Here is a 15,632-nt window from a genome sequence, read left to right as displayed (position 1 = left end):
CATTTTGCTTATTTTTATATTATAGTTTAAATTCGTTTTTCGTCGTAGTTATACTTAGATTATCCCCAAACATCTCCACTTGGGAGAATAATTCAAGAAGTTTCACATCAAAACCTATCATTCGAGTATGCGGTTGATGTGTGCAACTGAAACGGTTACTTAAAAAAAAAAAATGGCCATAGTTAAGTAATCTATATCTATAAAAGAGGAACTATGTATGTGTGTGTGTGTGTATGTATATACGTTATGGACTCCGAAACCGCTCGACAGATTGTAATGAAACTTTCAGGCATTATTAAGCATCTTTCAAGGATGGTTCGAGTGAAGTTTGGTGCAGATCTATCAAAAGGGCTCTGCCCCAGAGGGTTTTAAGTGGGCCAATGTCGGACTTTTTGATCTACAATGTTTACAAATAAATATAATTTAAAAGCAGATGTTTACTTTTACCAACTGTTTTGTAGGTTTGAATAATTACAACATTCTGTATTAGCATTAGTCATGATTTGAAATAGTGCCACAGTGTTTCTACAGAGTGCAGCACAGAAAACTATTTTACTTTTGAATAAGTCCAAATGTATTAAACCCCAATCGCAGCACACCTGTGCACTTAACGTTTAAATTCTCCAATGTTAAATATTAAAACATAAAAACCTTTATCAAAGTATTATAAACAATAAAAGGGATGACTTTTTAAAATTTATGACAACAGCTAATTTGCAATCAAAAGGTGAGTGAGCGTAGCGAACGAACATCAACCTGGAGGCGAGTTAGCGTAGCGAACGAGCTAACCTGAAAACAAGTGAGCGCAGCGAACGAGCTCCAACCTAAAGGTGAGTGAGCGTAGCGAACGAACTTCAACCGGGACGTGATTGAGCCATGCGAATACTTATGAAGTTAAACGGGGCAAAGCCCGTGGGTACAGCTAGTTTATATTAAATCTTATACTATTTAAATAGGAGGTAATCTGCCTCCAAGCGGTTAGGGAATTTCAAGTTAAAATTTAATAAAAGCAAATAAAAAACAAACACTGAACAGTAGTCTTGTAAAAATGAAGGAAAGTAGGCTACACATTAAGTAAAATCAAATTCCCAATTGTTATATAGTTTATTCATACATTTACTTACTTTCAACTACACAAAAATGTGTTACTTTCAAACTAAAATGTGTTAATTCTAAATATATGAACACAGTAGTGTATAATTTACATCAGAACATAATTAAGTGCAGTACAAAGATGTAATATAAAACGGACACTATTATTAACTATCACATCTTAGCCTAATTAATTTTTACAATTACCTATCACAAAAAAAAGAAATACTGTATACGGAATGAATCTACGCTGAAAAATATCTACTGTAAAAAGCTTACACTAACACTAATAATAAAATTGTAATGAGAACAGTGTAATAAGACTTAGAATAGTTGATTAATCACAGGTCACATACCTGTAGTATATTGCTGTAAGGGCATGTGACATTGAGATAAAAATATAAATTTGGACTGATCACATTTTATCACTACAATTAGGCCTACAGTTATTAATGTAAACTCTTAACACTCCTTTCACAATAAACGGTTTCCGCCGTCTGGTTGAAAACAGTTTGATTTTACGTTGTTTCTTTCACATTACACGGTTTCTGACTGTACGGCGAGATAAGTATTTACAAAGCACAATAAACATGAACAGTGTCCAATTTAGAGGTAAGATTGTAAACAAAAATCATTGCAACAGCTGATCTACTGCACTGGCTGGTGGGCTCCCGTTAAATTAAAAAGCGTGCAGTATGACTGTATGATGTGAAAGGAGCGTAACACTGAGATGAGTGTACTAGAAAGTGGGAATTAATTTATGTTTGTAACTTATTACCAAACTTAGAGCCGAATATTTTATTTTGTAAATCAGATTTATAATTTCTAATAATTATCAGTTAAATTAGTTTGGTATCTGGATTTAAAATATTGTCTATCTGTTCTTCACCAAGATAAATATTGCGGAAACAAATCTTACACACTCTTACACTTAAGTCTTAACCCTTCCCGGACTTTAGGCGGATATATCCGCTAGCATTTTGTGCATAGCGGACGGTAGACAGATATATCCGCCCTATTTTGTGCATGGCGGACAGTAGGCAGATGTATCCCCCAATTATTACAACAGTTATTGAATGTTATTGTTGATTTTCTACAACATTAATCTTCGTACAAATTTCCTTTTCCTTTTACAGTAGACTCCCTCTTATCCGGACACCTTTTAACCGGACATCGGTTTAACCGGACCACACTCGGCGGAAATGACATCTCTTTAACCGTACAATTTTTATCAATACATCGGTTTAACCGGACTAGATCGGCAGGAAGTGGGTGGTACTGAAACGACCGTTCTTGTGGGAAAGATTTGAGACCACTGATCACGTGTCTAAATACATTACTTTCCTAAATTTAAGTCAAATACGCATTTAAATGGTCCGTTATTTCACGAGTTTTTGGGGACTTCGGTTTAACCGGAAAACCCGGTTATCTGGACTGGCCTCGGTCCCAAGGAGTCCGGATAAGAGGGAGTCTACTGTATTCAATTATATCTGTAACCAATGAACTAGAAATTTTTTTCTAGAATAATAAGAAATTTAATTAAAAAATATATAAAAAAAGTTTGGACAAAAGTGCTGCATAGGTCAACTATTTACAACATTCTATAAATTATAGATATTTAAAAAGGATATATTTTAGTTTCTATTTAAATAAAATCATTTTGCTGTCTGTAAACAAACTTTACGCCACCGTTTGGGAAGGGTTAATAATATGTTACTTACTTATAATGAGTAAAAGTCCCAAACAATTAATCAAACTTTTTTTCACCTACAAGAGATAAGATTACAGGTGTACAAAACATCTCCTACATCCCTAGCACAACATCCCTAGCAGCATCCAGATTTCTCTTCAAGAAGAGTTAATAGGCCCTGATTCATAAGGTTTTAAACGATAGGGGTTTAAAATAACCATCATAAATTAGGTTGAGTAATATATCCATACAAGTTGATAAGAGAACTATATAATCATGTGCAGTAAAACAATTTTTAGAACAGAAACCAATTACTAAGATTGTATTAGGTTGTGTTCTATGTCATTCAACATTCTACGGCAATTAGAGTTTCAAACAATTGCATGTTTCACCCTGATAGAAGACAACATGCTAGTAAAATGATACTAAATATAAACTGGTATAAAAACTGTTTTATCTAGAATTAATTTGATTTAAAACACAGATAAACATCGACACTGAACAATAATCCACAAACACTAAACACATACTCCACTGAACACATAAAATGAAAACTGATGATGTAGGTACTAATTTAACACCTACAGATAGTAAATAAATGCAGTTTAACGTAGCAATCTCAAACCTTGGAGAATGAAAAATGAACTGTTGATTAAACATAAACAGATGTAACTAGAGCAAGTGTGTGTAAGTTAAGTTTTAGCTCTCAGCCTAGCCTATAGGATTAAAGTTCCAAAATATTTTCTTCTCTGACTACAATATAAGCCATCACAATTAAAATTTACCAGTCTATAATTCACAAACCTGACGCATTATTTCACAAAATAACTACAAATCAGGGAGGAACTTATAATATATTTCTGGTGGGCTTATGCTATTATGATTTAAACAATACAATTCGTGTTTACTAAATTGTCAGATAACAATATTTACAATAGGTTCAACAGGTACAAAATTAGAAGTCATCAAGACTATAATCCTCATCAATAATATTTACAAAGAGAAATTTTCTATCTACATAATTGCCCAAAAAAGCATATTAATTGTTAAATTATACAACTATCATGAACATCAATGTAATACACACACTATCCACTTTCGGTTCTGTTTACTACTCTTATCTAATATCAAAAGCCTTAAAACCCAGAAAATGCAACCCTTACTAAATGTGAAATTTTCAAAAACTTATCAACCCAAAACATGAAGGCTTGCCATAACTGACTTCAAGTTTAACATGTTGTTTAAGTTAACATGTTCGTTGCGGTTGCATTGTGGCAGGGTTTGAAACCAAGTCCTGATGATTTGGTTTCAAACAGTAGAACTTTAATAAGAAGACCATCGAGGAAATAGTAAAATGAAACTTGAAAAAGAACAGAGCTTAAGAGTCAGCAGGAGTCAATAATACTATCTCTTTTTACTACAGCGCTCCAAAGCCTGTGGTAATTCGGGGAAACACCAGATGCCAGGCGAAACCGTAGATGACCGAGCACCGATCAGTAAAAACATTTGTTCACGTTGAAGCATATTAATCATACACCATAAGCTTATTATCAAGCAGAAAATTGTATGTGATCCTTAAATATATTTTCCGTGTGAATTGCTTTTGGGATTGTTAAAACTTTTGTTTTAGAGGTTGAAAAAAATCGTAGTTTAAGTCAATATATTTATGTAGTTTGCAAAATAATAACAATTAAGATTAAAAAGTTGATAGCAAATCACATCCACGGTTTCAATAGCTTTAAAATGAAATATTTTGCAACTTTTTATCTTAATAAACAATGCCGTAATATGCTTCAACCATTCACATTGCTGTTATGGGCATAAAATCCAAGATGGCTGGCGGTCCTGCTGTCTCCAGCATAATGGTTAGGTACAATTTAAAAAGATCAAGGCCTATTTTTATTTTTTTATGGGATCCTACTATTGATGGTATTATTAATGAGGTTCTACTACCAATTCTAATTCCATCCATTGGCAGAATGACTGAAATACAATGGATTGAACATATACATTTCTAAGACTTTCAAAGGTAGGAATGTTTGGACAAAAAAGCATTTAGCCTAGCTAACATATTAATATCAGTGGCAATTTAGTTGTAAGCATGAAAAAATAAGTGAGATCTGCACCTCTTGCTCCTTGCTAATATAAAAATGTCAGTCCATCCAACACACGACAACAATGAAAGTAGACCTTTTTGGTTGGTAACCAATTCCAAATGCATCTTTCCAAACAGTCAATAGGATTGTGTGAATTAGGATAGGCAGCAACAGCGAACATGTTAGAAACACCAGTTAAGAAGCATAATCCCTCAACATAAAAAAGTTTAACTGTGACTAATTACTTGGAGATTACTCTAATTGTCAAAGTATAAAATTGTATGTATAGTTTAGACATGTACTACACTGACAAGCCTTTTTACCTTTAATAATTTGTTTTTAGCTCAGATTAAATCAACAATTCGACCATTTAATTGCACATCATTTAACTTCTATACATTAAATAACAGTCAGTTCAGTGTAATTACTTTTTAGTCACTATTCTCTGAACTTGTTGAAATTGAAATACATTTAGATGACATTGAGTGTATATGTTTATGCATGTAACACCATAAAACGAGTGTTTGACGTTGCTCTTCAAGAACCTTCAGTAGAAAATGTTCATAAAGGAAGGAAGTCCTGCATCTGAAACAGGTGTGAAATTGGTCAATCCAAGGCAATGTATTGAATGTAGGTTGTAGCTGGGGGGTCAAAACCCTCACAAAATCCTTGAATTCAAAAGTTAGTAGGCTTAATTGATAAGAAAAGACAATAGATCCAAATGTAGGCTACAAGTAAATTAAAATTAACAACACAACAGAAGATCTAACAACATATTTTACACCATTGCAATTGATCCTAATACAGTATCAAATATGGCTTGAATTCAACATGCAATTCTTATGAATGCCCTAAAACCTGTGGTCCTGCTGAACCAACCCCAAAACATTTATTCTACAATTTTAGCGAATTTCCCATACAGAGAATAAGCTATTACCGTAGGTCTCATGGTAAGACCTAGACCCGGGACCGATTTATTTTTTCGTTTTGAGGTCCCCAGAGGCAAAAAACACCATACGTTCAAATTCATATATACATATTTATTTACTATGCTATAGGTATGTGTCCGTTAGTGTGATAACTCGAGCAAAAATTATCCGATTTTGATGAAATTTGGTAAAAACGTGTAAACCTACATTTATTTGAACGAGCTTGCGAACCAGCATAATCGGACAATGGGAACGGGGGTTTATCGAGGGTTTTATGGGGTAAAAATTGATTTTTCCTATTTTCGACCCTAAAAACACAAAATTTCATAATTTGTCTCCAAAACCATGTTGTAGGCCTAGAGCTTAAAAGCAAAAATAATTTTGTATATTGAAGCGTTGTTGTATGCCCAACCATAACGGAAATAATAAAAAAAAATGGTATATTTAAAATTCCCATGTTATTCTTATGGAGTATAAATAAACTGTTGTAGGCCTAGTTTGCTTGTTTATGGACATATTTTAATCAAATTTGGCAATTTTGTTTATATTTCATACCAAGCTATCAACATAAAAAAAACACACCTCAATATCTTCCCTGTAGTAGCAAACCTAAGTACTCACTATCGGAAATAAATATGACGATTTTTAGGGAATATTTTAGTAGAAATCCAGCCAGGTAAATGGAAATTCGCTTATTCTGCAGGTTTGCTGCGGCGGAGTCATTATACAAATTACTCTAGTACTTCAAGACTTCAAGTAATCATTCAAGTAATCATATGTAAATAAAACAAGTACCTAATTGGAAATTCTTCAATTTGTTTTGATTTTCTGTTTATACTTTGATGTTATTTCGTCACCAACCCATAAGGCCCATGTAAATTTTTTAAATTGATTTTTTGTGTTTATTTTTGAGCCTATTTTAATTTATAAAGGGATTAAATGCACATCTAAAGATAAAAATCTTTCCAAGGCTAGGCGCACAAGAGCGATTATTTTAAGGCGACTATTTCATCGGCCGATCTGCGCATCATGTATTAGAATGGAAGCACGCACACAGGCGATCGAGAATTGAAATCTGGATTTTGCTGCAGATTCGTAGGTGAGGCGATTGTCGCCCGGAAATCTGTAACGTAAAGGTTGTTATCAGTCCACGCACACGGTCGACTAAAATATCGGCCGGTCGCTTGTTGTTCTCCGGGAGTCAGTGAACTTCAGTATGAGTTGTGTACCACACATGATATATACAGTAGCACTATGGGAAGGTGAAAGTACAAGAACCCATTTCCTTTTTCGCCTTCAAAGGAGGGCTATCAGAATAATTCACGGCCTTCCCTACAAACAAACTTGTAGAGCTGTATTTAAATCATCCGCAATTCTAACTTTTCCCTGTATTGACATTCTAGAAGTCCTCACTCTTCTGAAGTCTAATTGTTCTCATTTCCACACCGCAACCACCCATTCATATCTGCTTCGCAATACTTTCAATCTGAGAATTACAGCCCATTCAACCACATTCTTTGAAAGACATCTAAACTATAATGCCATCAAACTGTTCAATGCCCTCCCACTTCAAATCAAGTCCACATCAGATCCGGGATGCTTCAAAAGGCACTTGAGGTCAATTCTCGTGGGTAAAGGCTACTACAGTGTCCGCGCCTTTCTCGCTGACTGACAGTCCTCATGAATTTTAATTATTTTAAAAGTTAGTTAATAGTTATTTTTTGTGAATTTGACTTGGCTAATGCATTTGTAATGTTAATCTAGCTAAATAGATGAGTTATTGAGTTATAGTAGTTATTGAGTTGTTTTCTTTGCTAAAAAAGGCCACAGCTGTTTAAATAAAAACTGACACTTTCAACAGACGTTCTATAGTAATTAAAGAACTTTTTACTGTCATCACGTAAAGTGTATAGGCTAGGCCTAGTTTACAAAACTGTCGATGTAAAAGTCTCTGACTTACTATCGGATGAACCCAATATTTAAGTTGTCTTCTTTGTTTCTTTAATCTAATTAGGAGAGCACACACACAGGTTAATTCAACAAAGTCCATTTTATGATAGCTTAAACTCACTAAAAAAAGTCCATTTCTCAACTAAAAAATGGCCACGTGTGCACCTAGACATAAATCAAGGGCGATTTATTCTATGGAAAAATCGACCGTGTGCGCCAGGCCTAACAGTTTATGCGTAGATTTTCCCTGCAATGCACACTAGCTGGGAAAAAAGGTTTCCAAGAAACATGCTTGCCTATTATGCTTCTGACAAAATGTTGACAATTTTTAAAGTCAGTGAGCCTTGTTTGTGAGCATTGGACCACAAAAAAATTGACTATTCTTGTAGGCAAGTTTTTTTTCAGCTGTCTCACCCAATCTTACTGGGGGAGGAAGTTTTTTGGAAAGTAGGTAGGCCTACAGTACACAGTAGGTTGTTAATAGGATATAAAAATAAAGAAGTGTACAATACCCCCACCGCAGCAAACCTGCAGACTACGCAAATTTCCATTTGCCTGATTGGATTTACACTAAAATGTATCCTTAAAAGTATCACATTTATTCCCTATTTAAATAGAGTCAGTTTAACACGTAACTTACTTAAGTTTGCTGCAACAGGGAGGGTAAAAGTGGTTTTTTATGTAAAATGTTAATAGTTAGTAAGAAATAAAAACATTTTCCAAATTTAGGCAAAATACGTTAGGTAAACAAGCAAACTATAACAGTTTACCTACTTGTTCTCCATAAGAATAACATGGGAATTTTAAATTTACAATTTTTTGGAATTTTCTCCGTAACCATTAGGCGCATCATAACGCATCAATAAACTAAATTAGGCCTATTTATTTTTTTAAGCTCTACAAAATAGTTTGGAAAGAAATTGCAAAATTTTATGTTTTTAGGGTCAAAAATGGGAAAACCCATTTTTACCCTATAAAACCCCCCATAAACCCCCGTTCCCATGGTCCAATCATGCTGGTTTGCGAACTCGTTCGAATGTACCAAATTAAGCAGACAAGATTACCATTCAAAGAAAGTGAAACACACGGACACTTCTGATTTGTTAGAGCTTGTCCATTACGATTTTTGTGGTCCTATGGAAATTGACATTCATTGCGTATTTCATTATTATCGATTAATTTCTTTTCAATATATCGATATTTTTATTTTCCTTTACGATCCAAATTCCATCTGTTCTAATATCTTCAAACGTATTTAAATTACAGACAGACAGACAAACAGGCATGGCAAATATGACTATGTTATACTTGGTACTTGGTTCAATAAACGAGTAGGCCTATTTGAGTTATAGCTTGTATTAGAGAATAGGATTAAGAACTAATCTTGTTTAGACAAAAATAATAGCCTAGCCTATATATTTAATTAAGAAAACTATTCTAAAATAACCTAACATAACAAACCAAACTTGCTGTAAGCTAAGTTACGGTTTCAAAATATTCAAGTCATATGGGGAATAAGGCTATCAAACGGAATTTTGAAATGTTACAGTAAGTTTGGTTAGTTTTAGGTTAGTTTAAAACTTCATTTGAATAAATTTTTTTATTGTTTGTTGATACTGAACAATATTTTTTATCGTAACTTAGTTGTCAGCTGATACGTTTCAATTTGATAATATCAATATATCGAATAAAAAAAAATAAAATAATGATATTGGTATCCAAAAGTAATCAGATCAATAATAACCCTCCGAGTGTCCATAGTTTAGGCCTTAATGTCCACCTATTTTTGGCGCATTTGCAAGGTTTTATTAAAACGGATCTGAGAAGCTTAAAACAATGTTAATTCTAATGTTCTATATACCATTTTGTTTGGAAAATCATGGGCTTCAATATTATATATAAAACATAAGGAACATTTAAAAAAAAAAAATTTTAGGTAAAAAAAATATAATTTTGAAAATTTTCAAAAAAAAAATAAGTTCGCGCTCAATGAAATTGTATAAATTATAGGCCTATAAATATTTGAAAATAGCCACTTTGTTCTAAATTTTATGAGGATTACAAATATATAATAATATAAGGAAGTAGATTTGCAAATAAATAAGTTATGGGCAAAAAACTGATTTCAGTATATAGCGTTTAGCTAAGAATGCATAGCCTAACCATAGCTAGGAATCTGGCTGATAATTTACATCAATATCACTACCTACTTCTTCAGGATCATCAACCAGCACTTCAAAACCACTTAAATCTTCTTATAATGCACCACGTATATCACGACTTTTGATTTTTAACACTAAAAAAATGATAAACGTAATAAAACACATCAGTCATCGGTCTGGGGGAACCTAGCTGTTTACAAATACACGCACGTCAGCTGTCTGCTACAATATTTTCGGAACTAAAATGAATAGCGCTTAGAGACAGACCTCTGGAGAAAGCTTAGAATATTACGGAAAGAACGATACCTAACTCGATCCAGTTCAATCCGATTCAGTCAGTCATAGAGCCTTCGCCGTAAACGATGTTTGTGCGTCTTAAACTAGACGCGTGACCCTACACAAAGTGTGTTGTGCGTCGATTTTTTGACGCGTGACCCTCGGAGGGTTAATGAATGTTCCCTTTAACAGGAAAGTACCGGTAGTTAGTTAATAGGCTATCAATATATCGAATAAAAAAATAAAATAACGATAAGTTAGGCCTATATCAAAAAGTTTTTAATCATCGATAATAATGAGTTCCCTTTAACAGGAAAGTACCTACCGGTACCCACACAAATTATAAATGTACCTATATGAATTTGAACGGAGATGGAGTTTTTTGTCTCTGGGGACATCAAAACGAAAAAGTAAATGGGTCTCGGGTCCAGGTCTTACCACAAGACCGACTATAATAGCTTATTCCCTATAAGCCTATGGGAAATTTGCTAAAAAACACATTTTCCCATTTTTCTTGACACGTTCACTGCGGCCCCATCAATGCCAGGTGTAGCCCTGGTGTGGCGCAGAGTCAAGCGAACTTTGGCTTTCAAATAATTTGGTTTGACGAATAGCAAATGACGTACGGTGATGCCCTGCGTTACGACAAGAGTCGACGTTTAACTTAGTTTGCTGAAACATTCACAGATAGGCTAGCAGCACTGTCTGGAAGTAGCCAGTCTCAATTTATCGCCAATTGGAGGGAAAAAGACGTGACAACAATTTGATTTCTAAGCTGCGCAAAAATTAAATGGAATGTAGGCGATGTCGCCACTCCCCGTGAGTGTTCAGGATAGCAGAAAGGAATAACTTAGAGCACTCACCGGTGAGTGGCCCGCCCAGCGAACGTGTTTAAGAGCAACACAAAAACATAGGCCTAGGCCTAACAGTAACTTAGTCCGGCTGCACTTTACTTTAGGTCCTACACTCATTCGAATGAAAATATCAATTATTCTAAACTACACTCACAATTTTAGCTAATCCAACCTAACTAACCAAACGATATATCGAATGAAACAATCGATTAATCGATATATCGATCGATATTTTTCATTCGAATGGGTGTGGGACCTAAAGTAAAGTGCAGCCCTTAGTCCTCCTAGGCCTAACAGTAATTTAGTCCTCCTAGGCCTAATTCCACACCTCATAAATTTTATGGAAGACTTGTGACGCTCAGCTAAAATCCCATAAGGCCTATGTTTGTAACTTAAGTTTAATCTAAAAATACCAAAATAAGTTAATAAGCCTACTTACAGAATCGGATGAGCTTCCTAGGGTGCTGACATTTTAAGCTGAATCGTCAACGTTGGATGGTAGCCAAAAAGCCATATTTGTGCAAGCTGAAGCCAACATCATATACTTAGGATTGAATTGAATGCACTGCACTGGAGCTGGATGATCACCATTTAAAACACACACTTTGTAGCCTGTATCTGCGTTCCACACATGTACTCGTCCATCAGTAGACCCACTAAAGATAAACTGTGAATCTGGGCTAAATGACGCTTCAATTGGAATACCCTTGTTGTTTAGATGGCCTGTGAATGACTGCAGAGGAGTGCCATGAAAAGCATCAATAAGACGTATAATAGAACCATTCGTAGATATGAGAATTGTTTTACCATCCCTGCTGAACTTCAATCCAGTCCAGTCACACTCCCTTTCCTGTGCAACTTTAAAGGTAACAAAAGGGCCTTTATCAAATGATCTGAGGTCATAAAGCTTGATTGACTCTGAGTTTACACCAGCTGCAAATATAAGCCCTTCAGGGTCATATGCAGCGATTGGTCGACCCGATACATGCATTAATCCTTGGCAGTTTGGAGATCTCAAATCCCACAATCTCAATGTTTTGTCCAAGGAACCTGATAGAAAAGAATCTTCAACAGGGGAGATGCAAAGTGAAACTACTTTCTTGGTGTGACCAGGGAAGTATCGAATGTACTTGTTATCGTGTAAAGATAAGTACCTAATTGTGTCATCAATCTTAGTTGAACTGTGGATGGCTGTATTCTTAGCATGAGTAAAGTGAATTAAATCAACCCCATATTTCTTACTGTTAACAGTTTTCATAAGAGTACCTTTTTCACAGTCATAAATAACAATCTGGTCGTCCTCACTGCATGATATTAACGTATCACCGCTTTGGGAAAAGTCTATGCTGTTGATTTTATCCGTATTTTCACGGAAGACCTTAGCTACTTTGAAACTTCGAACGACTTGATCTATTAGCTTCATCATTAAAACAGTAAACTGACTAGTATTAATTCACTAAAGGTTGTCACCTAAACGCTTTACTTTTCTTCAAAATCCATCAATTGCAGAAAACATTTTGTTCTTCAGATTTTTCACAGCTAACAAACGCTGGGAACCGATGCCAAGACCAATGGCTACTTTCGTCGTTCCTTTCCTTTTGTCTCGGTAAAATTTAAGTCGGAATGGGGAAGCAGTGGACTGAGACTCGATTTAAGTCCGTAAACGGATAACTGATTTCTGCTCACAATAACAATGGAGGGTCTTCCAACTAACAACGCTAGTGGCCCGCTTGAATCTAAAAACCTTGGAATTGGAATGTTTTTGAGCTTAAGTACACTGAGCTAAACTTATAACCTTAAGTAAACTCAAAATGAGAATACGTAAACTCATAGATATAAAAAACATAACCATATAAAACATACTCCCTCAGTGGAAGGAAAATACATAGGTGTGCTACTTGGGTGTGCTATTCCAAGGCCCCACTAGAAAAAACGTTTTTCTAGCGGGGCCTTGGCTATTCCAGTCATATTCTGACGTCACTCGGATTGCAAACAAAAGATCACCTGATTGTAACTGTCAAATTAGTTTAAAAGTGGACTAAAATAATTGCCTAAAAATGGCTAAAAATTCTAATTTTAATGTTTTGATTTGATTGTTTTTATAATGTTTTCAAAATGGTTGAATGTGTTCATTATAAAAACAAACAACAACAACAACCAAATCAAAACAAATACTAATTTGACAGTTACAATCAGGTGATCACCCTCAGTCAGGGAGATCATACAGAGATGGCTGTGATCATACGTGATCATACTGAAGCCAGGTTTATTGTTAGTTATGTCCGGTGCACTGTAGAGAATGTTTTTTGTTTACAATTTGTTTCTTTTTATCTAAGTAATTTGAACCTCGGTTAACCAAACAAACGATCTAATCATAAACAATAACTCACCCCCTAGTTATATAACCAAAAAGTAAAAGCACAAATCATGAAATTTATAATAGAAACAAAATTTCGTCGACATTTAGCGATCAGTTTCACCGGAAATTAACTAGACATGAAAAACGATGAGCTTCAAAATTTACAATGGATTAAGTCTACTACTTGTTAGTCTATGGGTTTTGGTTTTATCTATGTCTATAGTAAACAACTGTTGTAGTTTGCTTGTTTATGGCTTCGTGTAAAATAAATAGATTTGACAAGTTTGTTTAAAATATATCCATAAAATAAAATGAGCCTCTTCAGGAGGTTCAAAACTAGGATCAGCCAAGTATTTAGTATTTAGTTGTCAATTGCACAAAAAGATATGAATAATTCACAAATAAAGAAGGTGGTTCATAACATCATAGATAAAACATACTCCTCAAGGACATACTCCTTGAGGAGTATGTTTTATCTATGATAACATTTAGATTTAAAACTTGCAGTAAAAAAAAACAATCAAGATTATCAATAGCACAAAACTACTAACCCAGAGTTAAAGGAAACGAGGAATCATAGATTAAACATACACTCATAACTCATAAATATTGTTGTTCTTATTATGTTTTAATTAATATCTAAATTAGAGTATTATCAACACTTTTATTTACAATATGTTTCATATTAAGCCACGGTAGCATTATTAACCAATCATAGACTGTGGATTTAATATAAAGGACGATGTTTCTTATTATGATTTAAATCATTTTACCAATGTTACCCTAAGCAGCAATATCTATTCCATCTTCCAAACGTTTCTTTGCATTTTTGTCTTAAAATGTTGATGTTTCAATGGAGTGTTTATAATATTTTATTGTCATTCATATATGCCCCTATTTAACTAATTATTTATCAACTCAAGTACCAAACCAAGTAAGTAAGTACATATCACAGTATTAATTGTACGAGTATCAAGTAAGTAAGTATCAAGTAACTACTGCACTGCATCTCTCTCTCATGCCAATTCATTTCACAATTTCTCTAAATTCATAGATCCGATCGATGAAAACACATTCACACTACCTTGTATATTTCGTACAAAACCTATAGTACGCTTTGAAAGTTATGATATATTGGCTATTTTTGGGACCCTTTAACCGTTCCTGTGACCTGTTTGTGAAAACCCCGTAGCAGACAATTAACCGGAACTGCGTTGAAGCAGTGCTGACAACATCAAGGGCGAGGAGAATTTCCCTTAGGGTAATATTTGTAACATTTGGGAAAACTGATTTAGGAAACTGAATTAGTTCCAAACCAAAAACATACTGAGGGATAAGTAAATATTTTCATGCATATATTGTTTACATGAATCATTATTTTTTTTTATTAACTGCTTACTCCACAAGAGTTCTTATAAGATTAAGTGGAAGTAGAATATATTATATGGTTTGAAGGTCACTAGAATAGCTTATATTTCCTGTATGGGAAATTCACTAAAAATGTAGGATACCATTACAATTAGGCTATATAATTAATGTTGAGATTAACAATTTAAATAGAACATATATTAATTAAATTTGTTACATAAATTTTCATGTTTTTGTACTAAGTCTTTTCATATCTGCTACACAAGGAGTAGTAAATTTCTAATAAAACTTAAAGTTTCAACTTATAGTCAATGGTTTCAACAATCCACAAAAAAACCCATTTTTAAATAAATTGAGAAGAATACTACTTGGTAAACACCCCTTTTATCAAATTTCCCACATTGGGAATAAGCTACAGTAAGTTATGACCATAAATATCATGGTAAGACCTAGACCCGGAACCGCGATTAACGTTCGTTTTGATTCCTCCAACATACATTCTGTGTGTGGTTGAGTGAGTTACCCTTAGCATGATAACTCTAGTAAAAATTAGTAAAAATAAGGCTATCTCTGTATTGTGCAACTACTAAAGAACTTAAACTCTATTTTGATAATGCAAAAAAAAGCCATTAAAATTATTCGTAATTTACAACCCAGAACTTCAGTTAAAGATAATTTTAAATTAGAAATCATCATGACTGTTTATAGAATGTATGTGTTTGAAAAAGCTTTATCTATAAAAAATAAATTTCAGGAATTGGAGCTAATCGGTAACAATCATGAATATAACAACAGAAATTGGGGCTGTATCGCAATGAGCTACGCTCTGGAACTTTTCAAAAAGAAACCTAAATAT

General features: G+C 34.1%; 1 protein-coding gene across 1 annotated transcript; it reads right to left on the bottom strand.

The window, feature by feature from the left end:
- Positions 1-1,085: 1,085 nt before the first annotated feature.
- Positions 1,086-12,658, bottom strand: LOC128999662 (WD repeat-containing protein 82). Its single transcript, XM_054426280.1, has 2 exons — positions 11,489-12,658; positions 1,086-5,463 (listed from the first exon to the last, which is right to left on the bottom strand). The coding sequence occupies exon 1, from the start codon at positions 12,473-12,475 to the stop codon at positions 11,522-11,524; it is 954 nt and encodes a 317-aa protein (XP_054282255.1). The 5' UTR covers positions 12,476-12,658; the 3' UTR covers positions 1,086-5,463; positions 11,489-11,521.
- Positions 12,659-15,632: the final 2,974 nt, after the last annotated feature.

The sequence above is a fragment of the Macrosteles quadrilineatus genome, unplaced genomic scaffold, assembly GCF_028750875.1.
Source record: "Macrosteles quadrilineatus isolate MER2022 unplaced genomic scaffold, UCM_ALF_1.0 Scaffold_8__2_contigs__length_117827958, whole genome shotgun sequence".
Taxonomy (NCBI): Eukaryota; Metazoa; Arthropoda; class Insecta; order Hemiptera; family Cicadellidae; genus Macrosteles; species Macrosteles quadrilineatus.
This window is presented reverse-complemented; position numbering and strand designations above follow the sequence as displayed.